At 39.4% G+C, this 15,480-nt stretch overlaps 1 protein-coding gene across 3 annotated transcripts in view; it reads left to right on the top strand.

Annotated features, from left to right (window-relative positions):
• Nucleotides 1–14,513, top strand: part of NUDT12 (nudix hydrolase 12) — a 28,819-nt gene extending 14,306 nt beyond the window's left edge. For 2 of the 3 annotated variants that reach the window (XM_065406415.1, XM_065406416.1), the window contains exons 5-7: nucleotides 4,827–4,940; nucleotides 7,736–7,935; nucleotides 11,438–11,651. In XM_065406415.1, coding sequence (XP_065262487.1) covers nucleotides 4,827–4,940; nucleotides 7,736–7,935; nucleotides 11,438–11,548 — 425 coding nt within the window. In that variant the 3' untranslated portion in view covers nucleotides 11,549–11,651. Of the gene's footprint in view, nucleotides 1–4,826; nucleotides 4,941–7,735; nucleotides 7,936–11,437; nucleotides 11,652–14,458 lie in introns of those variants that run through there. The other variant, XM_065406417.1, reaches the window with a different exon arrangement.
• Nucleotides 14,514–15,480: the final 967 nt, after the last annotated feature.

The following is a 15,480-nucleotide window of genomic DNA, read 5'->3' as shown; positions in this document are numbered from 1 at the left end:
CTAGAACCAGACCCAGGACAGATCCCTGCGGGAACCAGCACAATATTTTCTTCCAGCTAGATTATGAACCATTGATAACTACTCTCTAAGTACAGTTTTCCAGTCAGTTGTGTGCCCACCTTATAGTAGGTTTGTGTAAGCTATATTTCTCTTGTATGCTTATGAGAACATCAGATGAGATAGTTGTCAGCATGCCTCAGTGGGTCACAGCTGAGAATACCAGGTTCAGGACAAACTGCTGAGAAATAGGGCAGACTCACCCCAAACTGGTGGTTATTCTATTCTTATATTATACCACGCCAGTAACAAAAGTAAACTTCTGTCTCACCATGCTGGTTAACAGGAAGTCACAGATGCAGTCTCCTTGGGCATTCCAGCCATTGTCTTACCATCCAGACACTGGCCTCTATGATGAATGGTTACTTAAAATCAGTTTAATCACATATAGATTCCTCTAATCCCAAGAGGTCAGCCACATAGCCAGGTAAATATATAACTCAGATCTGTCCCAATAATCATGCTGCTGCTAATCCTTTAGTAACTAAAATCTAAGGGTTTATTAATAAAAGAAAAAAAGACAGGAGTTAAAAATGGTTAATAGATCGTATACATACAAATAGTTGCAAAGTCCTTATATTATGTTTGTACAATGATTGGAATAGACTGCTAGTTTGTAAAGTCTCCCTGGTAATTTCCAAAAGATTGGAAAGTCCTCAGTCCATAGTTTAAAATGCTCCATTTTGTTGTAAGTCCATACACCAGAGAATCAGGGTAGGAAAGGCAAAATGGAGATATCTCAGGGGTCTTTTACACTCTTTGCCATATGCCTGGAAAGTTACTGGCTCAAGATGGAGTCCAGAGTCACATGAGCATATCACATATCCTTACATGCTTTGATGACTCACATGGGCAGCCATTACCCATATACTTGCTGAGACATCCTCAGGAAGGCTTATTGGGCAGGATGAGTTTCTTCTATGGCCCACTGTTAGAGTGAAGTATCCTTAATGGGCCATCAAGCTTGACTAGTCCACTCACAATGGGCTGGCGAGACTGGATGTAAGCTACCTTGTTGTTGTTACCCCAGGAACAAACACATTTGAGATACGGATACATAGCCAATATTCATAACTTCACATGGATTTAAACAAGATAATCTTATTTAGCAAATCATAACTTCTGCATTGACACCTTAAATGATATACTTTGTACAAGATTTGTTGCAAATGCATAACAGTGGTATAAATGGTCATATTCAATCATACAGCATCAGAACGGTATCAAAAGCCTTACTAAAATCAAGATATATCACATCTGTTGCTACCCCCCCATCCACAAGGCTTGTTACCCTGTCAAAGAAGGATGTTAGGTTGGTTTAACATGATTTGTTATTGACAAATCCATGTTGCCTGTTACTTAGCTTATTATCTTCTAGATGCTTACAAATTGATTATTTGATTTTTGTTTGCTCCATTATCTTATTCACATTATCTTATTATTCACTACTTACTTCACTGTATTCATGTACCTTAATCCCTTTTAATTCTCCCATCCTCTTCACTCAGTCCCTCCAAGTCTTTTTTTCAACTGTCTCCCCAGACCCCACTCTGTCAGTTTTATTCAAGGTAAAGTAGTCCAAGCTTCTCTGTCTTTCTTTGAGTTGTGCATGACAAAAAAAACAAAGTTTTAATTCAATTTCAGCCTGTTGTGTTGCTGTGCAGAGCACTAAAAATCCTATGTTACAACAATGTAAGCAAATTATTAACATAACATTATTAACATTCTCCTCTTCATCCACGCAGCATCCAGGCCCTCGTCATCTCAAGTCTTGCTTATTGCATCCTCCTTCACTCTGGCCTTGACAAATCCTATCTATTCCCACTTACGTCCGTTCCAAATGATGATGCAACAATCATTTTTCTGGGACATTGCTTTGACCACATGACGCATCTCTCTCTGTTCCTCCACTGGCTCCCCTTTCTCCACTGCATCAGTCATAAGCTAGTTGTCTTTACTTTTAAGGGTCTTCATGGCCTAACCCTGCCCAACCTGTCTTCTCTTAGATGATATAGGGACATTGATGCAAGCCTTCATTCTGCAAAAGATGCCAGTTTTGGTTGTCCCATTTTTTTAAATTTTCCATCAAGAACATTCAGCTTTCTCTCATGCTGTCTTTCATCATAAGAAGGGCTTGCCATAGATATCCACAAAGCCACCTCATCATCCTTCTTCAAATCCTTTTAAAAACTCGTCTGCCATGTTGCTTACAAAAAAAGTTCTGCGGTGCTTAGGCAACTGTTTCTGCTGCGAGTACTCTTTTTCATGCCTTTGTTTCATGCTATTATTTCCTTGTGCCATCTGTTTGTTTTATCTACCTGCTATCTGTGGTCTGGTACTTAGATTGTAAACCCTTCAAGGCAGGGACTATCTTTGTATTATATACTTGTTCAGTGCTTCATACAAAAGGCCTCAGACTCTAGGTGTTACTCCAATACAGATAACATTACAGTGTGGCATCACAATGCGCTTACATCTTACAGTCTGAAATAATTTTTAAGACAGTAAAATGATTCAGCAATCAGTGCTTAAAGGTCTGCCCCAGAAAAACTGCAACAGTTCTAGAAAATCCATGATAAATGGTGACCCTGGCAAGAGATCTCATAGAGCTGCAATCTTTTCTTTTGTTATCCATGTAACATCTGCACTTGGAAAGTTGTTTGAGAATTTGTCGTTTTAAGCTTGTGCCAAAATCCATAATCTAGCATCTTTTTACCGTAAAGGTTAATTTATAGAATTGTTTTGCTTGGCATTCTGAATGTTGTACATATTGTGCAAAAGGTGGTTATTTCATTTAATTATAAAAAGATGTTTAGAACTGTACTGTAAACTAGAATAGGGACAGCTGTGCAATATAGAGGATACTTACTTCAAAGACTAAAGAAACTATTTTAAGTAGCAAGCTTTTGTAACAAACAGGTAAAATTCAGGGGGGAAATTGCCTGCTCCTGAAACCCTTGTCATGTAAAAAGATACATGCCCATAGGTAACAAATGAGAGAATTCTGTCCTTTCTTTCCAGTTACAGAGTTGTGGACTTTCTGCCAGGGAAATATAAAACATTTGAAGTAAATTAAACAAGTAAACAGCTTTCCTACCTTTGCCTTGTCATCATATTTTTCCTTTCTTTCCTTCTTAGTTTCTCTCTTTCCCCGTTGGCCCTTAGTAGATGTTGAATATATTTTCCACATTTATTTTCTTGAAATTTATGCTTTTTTTAATCCATTTAAGTTAGTTAAATGGCCCCCATTACCTTAGTATCTAAGCACCTCACAGTCTTTAGATCCTCACAACACCTTTATGAGGAAGGAAGTACTATTATCCCTGTTTTGCAGGTGGAGAACTAAGGCCCGTAGAGGCTAAGTGACGTGCCCAAAATCACACAAGAAGTCTGTGGTAGAGCAGGGACTTAAACCCTAGTCTCCCAGGTCCTAAGCTACTGTCTTAATCACTGGACCATCCTTCCTCTCCTTAGCCTTTCAAAAGCTTGAGTTACTGCATCTTTCCTCTCATTCCATTGTCTCACCATCTTTTTTCTTGTATCTTCACCCTTTAACCTCTTTTTCTTTCCCCTCACTCTGTAGTGTGTCCCTCCCAATCATAGTATGTTGTATGTCTGGCCCTTCTCTCTCCCCTTTTGTCTGTTGCTTCACCTTTTTATTAATCCTACCTACTCCACTCTTCTCTTGTGCTCTGTGGACTGCAGTGCAACTTACTAAAATCATTAGTAATTTTTTCTTTACAGTCTACCGCAGAACACACTAAGAAAAGTGGTAAGATTAAATGAAAGATTGCTGAGCCAGCATTTGTTGGTGGTACCTTTTTCTGAAAAAAGCTGGTAGCCAGCAGGACTCGAAATACTACAATGTGCTCCATGGCAGGTACTTTTTGAATAAGACACCAATCTTTGATAAGCATTTGCCTAGTGAGATTGATAAATCAGTCATTCTAACAGAGGGGAAAATACAAGAAGAAGGATCAGTGAGGCAGGGAAGATAAAGCAAGTAGGATGAATACCAAGGCAGAGAGAGAGAGAAAGGGAAGGCAAAAAGAAAACATAGATATTAGGATGCTTAAATCAGGGAGAGGCAACCAAGAAGGGAAAGAGATAACCAAAGACCGGTATAGAAAAAGGGGAGGCTCAATGTAGATATGACTGATGGAAGGGAGAAAACAAAACAGAAAATTAAAAGAAAGAAAAAGAGAGAAACAGGGAGAGAAGAGGGAAAATGGATAAAAAATCCAAAGGAGAAAATGAGAACTAGAAACCAAGAGAAGGAAATAAAAGGGTAAAAATGAAAAAACATGACAACATTTAGGTCATTATAATAATAATATCTAGCTCTTTTATAGTGCTTTTCATTTGGAAATACATCCCGTAGATCTGTGACTGAGGAAGAGGTGATGGCTTATCATTCTTGCTGCTGAAATTATTGCTTTCTGTTGGATGTGTAACTAGGTTAATGCTGTGGGTACTTCTACAAATTGCATACAGTTGCAGGTAATTTATATCCTGGCTCTCAAACCTTGGCTAGTTAAGTACCCCCATTAGGCCTGTGTATTACAAAAATAGGTGAATAGAGATCTTGTTAAAAAAACACCCTGATAATACCTGCGTTGGGGCATCTACAGAATTGGACTTTCAAGCTCTTAACTGTACTATATCTGTATTTCCACCATGAATATTGAACAACGAATTATACATGCCTGCAATTTACTATATTTCAAGCCCCAAAAAAGTTAAATGTATTTCTTTCACGTGCATTCCAGATCCTGTAGTGATAATGCAAGTCCTTCATCCAGATGGGAACCAGTGCCTTTTAGGCAGGCAGAAGAGGTTTCCTCCTGGCATGTTTACCTGCCTTGCTGGATTTGTAGAGCCTGGTGAGATTTTCTTCATGGCTTTGATGTCAATTCATTTTGTATTTCTATCCCAGCTTACCCTTGAAATTGCCTGGAGCTTTTCAAAAGGCAAATTCAATCATGCAAATTGATTTTAAATAGTGCTGTATTTTGAAAAGAATATCAGAAGTTTGATCCACATTAGGTCAACTAAATGTGTATATTATCTATTAGGCATGTTTTATAATAAATATTCTACACACCTTACATATTGGCAGTTGATTTTTTTTTTTAAAGGAACATTTGTCAACTTGAATATTTTTTTAGGTTAATTTCAAAAAATTCCATTTTATGATAGAGCATTCCATGCCCTAAGTTTAAAAAAAAAAATCTTTACGCAACTATATAAGGATTTTTTTTCTGTTCCCCTCATGGTATTTATGAGGATATTTTTGGCCAGGAAGAAACTGAAATTGAACTCAGCAGGACTACTCATGCTTAAAATTTAGCATGTGCTTAAGTTTTTGCAGAATCAAGGCCTAATTGACTGTACAGAGGAACAGTGAAAGTTGAAAAAGCTTTGTAAAATGCACAAGGTAAAGTGAAGATACTTTTTTTCTGCTGGCTGTTTTCAGCAATAATAGTCTCAGGTAGTAACATAATTATAGTGGGTACAAAATTTTCAGACAGAAATGAGATTTTCAGTTTGTTGGCATCCCTTTCAGCTGAAACCTCTTTTCCTTTATTGTCTAGAGAATTTAGTACAAATAAACTGTACTCATTCACTACTATGAGGTTTTGGTACAAATGAACAGCACGGGAGAAGGAGGGCACTTGGCTACACATGTTAAGGACAGAGATTGAGGCTTAATATTGAATTACTTGGTTTTTGTCACTATCCACAACTGTGATTTAAACATAGTTTTCTGTATTGACTTTCCTTTGTTTTGGAAAAAAGGGGCAAAAATTATTTCATGAAACACTTACTCTAATATGTCTTATTCACTAAAGAGACCATAATGCATACCTAGGTCCAAAAATTCTGTGTGACTGACTTCTGCTATATGGTTGAATGAACTGGTTCAGATAAAATAAGAATTGACTCAAATATTATTTTAGAGGTTTAAAAAGTTCAGATTTTTTTTTTCACTTCCTCACTTGTCCCACCTTCCCTTGTATTTTGCATTATCGTACCTCTTTGCACTTTTTGGTTTTGAGTGGACATAAAGTTCTGAAATACAAGGACACCCGTTAGAGTATTTCCAGGCTGAATTAAAGACTGTATTATTGGAAATCTCATGAGCCAGCATATTTTCATGCTATCTTCATACCAGTTTTGCTTATCAAAGAGATTTGGCTAGTTTGGATAAACAACCAATGAACTTCCCAACTCTTCCAGGTTCACCCATCAGCTAATTATTTACTTGAGAAACCTTTTAACAATCAAGTGTTGGAGAACAAACGTAAATTTTGAAAGGACAGCCTCTTATCTGGCAGCTAAGCGCCTAGTTGGTTGAACTCAACCTTTTGCATTAATTGGCTAGCCTCTTACTAGTCAGAATAGAAAACACAAAAGATGCACAGTATATTAAGATCTGCCTGAGAGAAATTCCAGTGACTGCAGATCCAGTTTAAACTTCAGAGAAGGGAATTTTGGAAATATCTGCAGATAAGACCCTATGTTGATGCATGGGTTATCTACTTTAAGGAGCCTTTGACCACAGAATTTAAGGAAGAGGTTAGGAGTTATCTCATATAACAGTAATGCCTGTGTTATAATTTAATTCGGGCAGGGAAGATGTCACTTGCATATCTAAAGCAAAGATGGAAGAAAATAATTGGATATTATCCACAAAAGAAAAGTAGCAAGAGGAACTGTCAAGATATAATAGAGCTAGAATTCTGAGTTTTATATTACTGTACCAAGGGGTACTGGTCACCATTCAGTTTGGTAAAAGAGTGGTGTATTTCTTTATGCTAGAGATCTTCCAGAATAAAGGTGACATTTATTCATGTTTTAGTCATACCTGACAGCTCAAAAATAAGAGCCAGAAGGTAGGAAAATTAAGGAAAAAATTAACTGACTTCAGCCATTTCCCATGTACAAATAATAAATTATAAACCTATCCAGTGCACATATGCCAACAGTGTATAAATATTAATGTTCCTGAGGGTGGAGTTAAATTTTTCCATTACAATTTGAGTTAGAGGAATTTAGTGTCTGTTTTGTGTTTCTTTATATGTTGTGAGGTGCAAAGGAAGCTCCTTGAAGAGAGGAAGAATGTGTCAGAGTGGGTAATGTAGGCATGTGTTTGAGTGTATTTAAATATCCACCATCTTTTTACTGTTGATTGTCATACTTTGAAAGGCTTAGTTAAATTTTAAACTGTAACATTCCACTATTCTAGTCATAGTACAAACCTTAAATTAAAGTTAACAAAATTATTTACCTGTTATAGTGAGCAAATGATTATTTGTTTCAAAGTTAATTTGAGGTAAAGTGTGTTATATTTTCTATACATTTTGCATAGTAATTTCAAGGAGTAATGGTAGCTTTACATGGGAAATACACATTACGATGCTGGTATTCTGATATTTTTATAGTATTTATTTTATTTTACTTTTATTCATTTTGAAAATGTTGCTTTAGTGCCTGCCTTTCTTTTATTACACTTCTGCTTCTCATACTTCAGATCTGTGTCCCATTCTGGGAATTGGACCCCTGTAGATAATTGTTCAAGGCAATTTTAAATCTTTTGAGTCAGTTCAAAGCACAGAATGTAATCCTTGCTTGGAGAATTTTCACCAGATGCTTGTTCTTTCCCCTTTTTGATTAGGGGAAACAATAGAAGATGCTGTTCGAAGAGAAGTAGAGGAGGAGAGTGGAGTCAAAATTGGCCATGTTCAGTATGTCTCTTGTCAACCATGGCCAATGCCCTCCTCCCTAATGATTGGTTGCTTAGCTGTTGCAGTGTCTACAGAAATTAGAGTCAACAAGAATGAAATAGAGGATGCCCGTTGGTTCACTAGAGAACAGGTAAAGTTCAATTTAATTTCTTTCTGTCATTGATTGTTCGGTGACTGTATCGGTTCTGGTGTACAATAGGAATGCACCCTTTTTCAGCAAGTTGAATAGGTGTTTGTACGCACCACATCATACAGTGATTACATTGTAATTGTAAATTACACATAGCCAGAGAAAGATAGCTACTCATAAAAGACTGCGTGATGAATGCTGTGCCCACTGCAAGCCCATTTAAGACATTCTTGCCATGCTTAACTATTCAGTGCTTCTCTTTGGACAGTATCTATTGTTAGTTATTCTAGTACCTTTCTATTACTTCCTTGAGTTTTGTTTGGATCTAGATAAGAGAACTGTTAAGTAGCATTCATTTTTGAGCTTTTTCTAAAAAAATTTTTAGAAATACTTGTACTTTTTTTTTTTTAGAGATTAAAAAAGAGAATTTGTTATTTTTTGGCATATTTTTTTCACACAGTTGTAGGCCCCAGTCATCCAGTTCACTGTGCATGGGCATGCTTTGTGTACTGTGCAGCACACTCAAGGATCAGAGTCTAAATGGGTAAAACTAGAAAACTAATGAAAAACACAATGGATGGAATTTTAAACATAACTATAAAACAAATTACATGAGGCTTTTTTGTTGTTGTTGCTGAATTCCTTCTGCCACCTTTTCTGTCGGATAGCATTTACATTGTTATATAAACTTTAAACGGCAAGTTCTTTGCTGTCAGGTCCTTATTGTCTTATACAAGTAAAGCAAATGTGCGTCTATAAATTTGTATAAATAACAAACAAAAACTACATTCAGCAACAGTGAAGGTGGCATCAGGCCATATCCCTCCACCTAAAACCTTAAAAGTATGGAAATAAGTTAAGGGGAAAGATATGTGCATTCTTTTCCACCTTCATATTGCTTTCACTTCCATCTCCTACAGATCCCTGCTCTATTTTTATTATGGAATTCTTCACTATCTGAAGGAAGGAGGAGTCAGTGTGTAGCATCAGTGCAGCATTTATATGCTATGCAGTCATGTGTTTTATTAGCATATTAAAACTGGACTGGGGAGGGGGGCTATATCCTGTATGCTCATGATAGAAATTAAAATAAAGTTTATTGAAAAACACATGTATGCATCCAGTTCAGCCTGAGTAATACAGCAGTACTCCAGTTATCTGAATCACCTACTCATCTCCATTTCAGTTTGAATAATCAGAAATTTAGTATATTGGGATTCTCCTGTCTTCAGTCTGTAAATTTCCTTGATGTTTTCAGTCTTCTGTATTACCTAAGTTGTGCAGGAGTGAAGCATGCAGCTCCACTCCCCATGTACTGAAATCCTATGTAAACCTCCATTTTTACAAGGCAACATGCTGTAGTTTAGTGAATAGGCAAGTTGGGGTTATCAGAGTTCAGTAAATTAGTATTCTACTATACCATAGGGCCTAAACCTAGCCTTCCTGTGCATTACTTTTTTTTGTTTCTCCGTCTAAATTTGTAATGAAAATGGAGAATAATTTATTTTCACATTTTTCAAAAGGGAGTGTCTAAAATTAGCTTCTTAAACCTGTATGTAGACGCTGAATAAGAGTGGCCTAATTTTCAGAAGTGCTGAGCTCCCACAAATTTTATGGAAGTCAAGGGGAGGTGCAGGTGCTCAGCACCTTTGAAAATCAAGCCACTTTTATTTAGAAGCCTAACTTCAGGTATCTGTTTGCCAATTATTTTCATAAAGCAGAAAGTAGGATGAACTGGACACTTTAAATACAATAGAGATTTCTCAAAAGATGATTGAAAGATTATGGGGCAAATGTAAACTTTCAGTGAAGTTTCATAGCCTTACACCAGTTCTGAATTTGGCTTTACATGTTGTAAGAGATTTGTGTATTATAAATAAGGTTAAGATTTTGTCACAGTTATTTTTAGTAAAAGTAAACTGTGACCTTTTACTAAAAATAACCGCCGGGGGGGGGGGAGGGGAAGGGACTGACAGCTCTGGGGCGCCCACCACCCTAGAGCACAGGGCTGAAGCAGAAAATGTCACGGAAGTCTCTGAAAGTCACAGGATCCATGACTTCCATGACAATATCTTATCCTTAATTATAAAGAATCTACCAGAAACTAGTTTTAAAATAGTGCAAATATGTCCATAGCATGTAAATCACAATTTTATAAGGTGATGGTACTATGTGACTGTCTTACTGTAATTGTAAGGTAATGCACATTGGAAGGAGTAATTTTAACTAATGTACACATTTCTGGGTTTTAAATTAAATGTGACCACGTTGTAAAAGACCAAGGCATTCTTGCAGAGAATTCAGTGAAAATACCTTCTCCGTTCTCATTGGAGGTCAATGCCCCACACTCCAAATGGTAGAAAAAAGAATGAAATAGAAAATAATAATAAAAATATTATAATGCCACTATATATATCAACAATACACCCTCAACTGGACTATGTTCAAGTCCTGTCATTCCATCAGAAAAAAGATACAACAGAATACAAAGTCGTACTAAGACAAGCAGTGAAAGTGGTTAGAGGCACAAAAAGTCTTCCATGTGAGGAAAGATTGAAAAGGATTGTTCAGTTTAAGGAAAATACAAATAAGAGAGGGCATGACAGAGGTATAAATTAATGAATGATATAGAGAAAATAAATCAGGAGCACCTCTTTACTGTTTCTCATAATACAAAACCAAGGGAGCCATTCACAAAAATAGACAGCAAATTTAAAATTGATAAAAGGAAATGCTTTTAATAAACACACCATATAATCTCTGCAGCTCATTGCCCTGAGGGACCGTTAGGCCAAGATCTTAATAGTGTCACGCGTCTTTCAGAGCAGTAGCAAATGTTGGGGCTTTGCAAGTCAGTTTCCCATTAAAGAAGAAATCAGTGGCATGGAGTCTGGGTATATTCTTAGAGCAACTTGTTTATTTTAAACAGTATATGCAGGTTTTGAACACAGGTGGTCACAAACAGCATGTGGGGTAACCCCTTTTTCTAGGGATCTCAGCCCAAACACCAATACCTGCTTTTCAGGAACAACTCTGCCTCAAGAATTTAATTAGCAAATTCCATTACTGCTTACCACAGCTACCTAAAAATCTGTATCAGAAAAATAAACAACACAACATTTTTTCCCCAGACTAAAAGCTTGTTCACACGCAAAGAAAAAGAACTTGTCGGATAGTGTAACAGTGCCATCTGGTGATTCCTGCCCTAGCAATCAGCTACACAAAAAGATTAGTCATGTGTATGGTTAGTGAGAGTGTACACAGTTACTTTAGAATAATAAGCTTGAAAGCTTTAGGGCATAATTCACTTGCTGCCTGATGGGTTAAAAAGCCTTCCCTCTTTTTTCTTGCACCTTCCTCTGATGCATCTGGTAATGGCCTCCATACTGGACTTGGAGAAGACCACTAGATCACTCCAGTATGGAAATTCCTATTTTCATAAAATGATAGATTCCGTGTGTTTATAAGATTAATTTACCAAAACAAAATCTATGTATTGCAGGTCGTGGACGTTCTCATTAAAGGAAACCAGCGTTCTTTCTTTGTGCCACCGAGTCGAGCTATTGCACACCAGTTGATAAAACACTGGATTGGAATGAATGCTAATCTTTAAATTCAAGGAACTGAGTTCTTTGAGTTAAATTACTGTTTCCAGTGACTGCTAATGTAAATAAATTAGAAATAATTGGTCATTTAGTGAAGTGGTGACCACAGTAGTTCTTGAGTTTCTTAGTCCTTTGACTCCTGAGATATACTTGCACTCAGTGATTCTTTTCAGAAATTTGTTGGAGTGGGACAGTCACCCACTGATTACCCCAAACAAAAACGTCAACATTAAAGTATAATTTTGAAGGTTTTTTTATAATCAGGTTATTCTGCCCTTCGCTATCCCTCGTTTTATTTTCCAGGACTTGTCTGAGCTCTTCTAGATCTACTATTTTTGTTTGAGACATTAGGTTAAAATCAGCCCTGGTGTAAGTTGTGACAACTCCGCTAATTATGCCTGCTGTGTCTGAGATTCTTTTCCTCTGTGTTTACCTGCAATTTTGTTGTTTGTTTTTCCTTTTTCTCTCCTGTTTCCTCTTTCTTGTTCTATACCTTCCTCACTTTCCCTTTTTTATCCTCCCTCCCTTTTCCACGCTCCCCTCACTTTTGGCCATTCATCACTCCCTCCTACCCCAACGAACACTTAGCATTACATTTTAGCAGCAATGTTAGCATTTAATTCTAGAAGCTCTATTAGCAACAGGTATCACATGCTGGTAGTACATTCATTAGAAGCTAGGTGTGTAATGCTTTTTATATCTTATATGATTAGTGTTGCTGATGCTAGAGTTTGAGCCAGCAATCTTGTGTGGATCCTGTCAACTCATTAACATATTGTCCAAACATTATTTTAAAGACCTTTTGCAATATTGTGTTTGCAATAAATGGGGGTGAGGATGGCTGCTCCAGAAGCCTAAATATTAGATACTGTTATAAGCAGCCACAGACTTGTTGACTGGTAGACAGCAAACAAGATTGCAGTTGATTGGCTTCTTTGGTCAGTGCAAATTAGTGTAGAGACTTCAGAAGACAAGTAGATTAAACTAGACAAAAAAGACACCAGAATTAATGACAGTTCATCTAAATACAAAATAGTGTTTTTTAAAATTTGAGGCGTTAAGGAATGCTGCTTATATAAGTAATATATAATCAAAAATGTTAGGTAACTTAAATATACCAAATCTAAATGTAATGAAGAGAAGACAGCATTTTTAAACAATAAAATATTAATTTATTGATGTATGTTTAACATTAGTAATTTACAGTACTGTTTCAGATTTTGTGCCTTAATTATAAATTAGTGACGAGAATTCAAATTACTTTCTTTCAAAATGGAAGGCTATAAAGTGTACTACAGTAGAAGCTCGTTTGCAGCAACACCTTGTAAGAGCAACTGCCGCTAACGAGCAACATTTCCCCTGGGAACACTTTCCTTTACTGCTATTTTTCCACTTGGTAACAGCAACATAGCCGCTCCGTAAGAGCGACATTTGTGACATCACATCCAGAGATGGAGATTGGGGGGGGGGGGGCATGTATGAGCATTGCACCCCCCTGCCCCACTGCATCTTTCCACTCCCAACCCTGGCCTTTCACTGCAGCTTCAGGGTACGCATCCCCATCCACTCGCCCTGCCTGATCGAGCCTGCACAGGGAAAGCAGATGGGGATGCGCTCAAGGACTGGAGTCAGTAGGGGGTCAATACTCATAGGGTACCTTTTTCCACTCTCCTCCCAGTCCAGGCCCTTCAGCATAGCTCCAGGGCAAATAGCCCCATCCACTTGCCTGCCTGACAGAGCCTGCATGGAGAACATATGTGGAGGGCAGTTTGGGGGAAGGGTATGGAAGAGGGATTTTTTTGGGGGGGGGGGGGTAGAGAAGCTGGGGTCAGGGCAGCAGTAGGGGCACAGCTGGAAGGTTTCCTCCCTCAGCATCTGGCTTGCAGGTGGTGGGGGGAGAGGTGTTGCTATTTTGCAGCGGGGAATATTGGGGACTCCCCTTGTACACTGAGTTGCCCCCACCATCTCTGTTGCCAGAAGTGGGGTGTTGACATGCTGTTTTGCAGTGAGAGGTTGGGGGACCCCCACGATACAGGGCACTGACCTTTCCCCTTCCCCCTTCCAGTCTCCGCTGTTCATGGTAGGAGCCACCACCACCACCCTCCTTTGCAGGCTGTGCACAGTGCCCTCCCCAGGCATCCATCCCTCATGAAGGTGGTACATGAAGCTGGCAGCAGGAGCATCCTCAACCTGTCCCCAGCAGCCAGGCTCGTTCAGCCGTGTTGCTGACTGGAGGGTCCCCTGCCAAACCCAGGATTCTTCTTCAAATGATGTCCCTATGGGTGTTCCACTGTAGGTGCGGCAGCAGCCCTTACAACTGGGATTGGAGATCTTCAGTAGCAGTGGCCATTGGACTGCACATGTGCTCCTCCCCTTCTCGCACTGTGAGGGGCATCTTTATATAGTGCTGTGCGGTCCAACCTTCTCAACCACCTTTGATCTGGGACAGAATCCAGAGCAGAGCCCTTCTATCCTCTGAGTTATTAGATAGCACCCTTATCTGTTAGGTTAGTAGTTAATCATTTCCTTTAACCATCCTCTTCTGGCAAAAACATTTTTTTTTTAGATTGCATTTTCCTGCTTCCTGCCCTTCCCTATCAGAAAGCTCTTTCCCTCATACTTATGCTCAGATCATCTGGGTTTAAGAGGTGCCTTTCATGCCATGCAGTCTTCCCCATGAGCAACAGACACCCTTAGTGTATCTGCTGCCTTGGGGAAGGACACATTGCACAGAAGTGCACTCACTGTCACAACTTGGCTGCCCAGGCCTGAAAGGACCGAGACATCTGGCTGAGACTTTTCATGGAGAGATCCTTGTGACCAGCCTCAGACTCCATCCAGTCCAGGCACTTCCCCTCGTGCGACTCTCACTTACTGCATCCTTCTAAGAGGAAATCCTCTCTTTCCCGCAACTGCAGGAAGAAACGGGCTACCACATCGCTCTCTGAGGAACCGCCTGACGGAACACCGTCCTCTGCAAGGTCAGTATTCTCTATATCTTCAGGGGTGAGACGTAGCTCCCGTGACCATCTGAGTACCTCTGGTACCAGAGCTAAAGAGAGTCTAAGGACCCTAAACACATCGACCCACAGGTGACCGCAAGGCAGTGAGAGACCTTAAAAAAATGATACCGACCACCCCACCAAATCAACCTTAGGTGCCGCAGCATCAACAAAACCGTGGCCACCAACATCTTTATTAGCACCGACATCCCAATCAGCCCCGACCAAACCTGTGGCACCAAGTAAACCGTCGACACCAATACGACCTCCTGCACTGACAAGACCCTTGGCACCAGGCAAGCCTTCTACTCTTATCTGCTGGCCGATCCAAAGAATGCACACCTCTCTCAGCACCGACACAACCATTAGTGTTGATGATGCTCCTCCTCCCTCCTCCACAGGAGTTCAGATACCCTAAAGATGTGCTGGTATCTGATATGCCTGATTCACCGCTACCCAGACATAAGCTCCCTCCACTCATGCCTTTTCTCCAGAGTCACAGCACTGCTCCCTTTCCCCTCTGACGACAGTACCACCTTTCCCTAGTGAGGAAGAGGAGGAGGAATACTCAGTCCCATCCTCATATTCAGAACAGGCACAAAAAGCGTCCTCTACACATCCTCATTATTCACAAACTAGAACCAAACCACGGCCCGCCATGGATGCAACTGTACTTGCCAATCCCTCTACATTGGCCATATTGGGGTCCATGGGCCATGTACAGAGCACAATTTCCAAACCCTCCTATAGAACAGAGCCGGACACACCCATGCTTGCCATCTTCATCAGTTTCTTGACCACCAGAGGCCGATCCACTCCCAATAGAGGACCATGAAGAAGAACAGGAGGAGATTACACCACCACTCCGTTTTTCTTCCTCTTCCCTCAGTGAGACTAGCATGCCTCCACCCCCTATGTCAGCCGACGATTTCAAACAT

This window comes from Emys orbicularis, chromosome 6 (genome assembly GCF_028017835.1).
Source record: "Emys orbicularis isolate rEmyOrb1 chromosome 6, rEmyOrb1.hap1, whole genome shotgun sequence".
NCBI classification, from domain to species: Eukaryota; Metazoa; Chordata; order Testudines; family Emydidae; genus Emys; species Emys orbicularis.
This window is presented reverse-complemented; position numbering and strand designations above follow the sequence as displayed.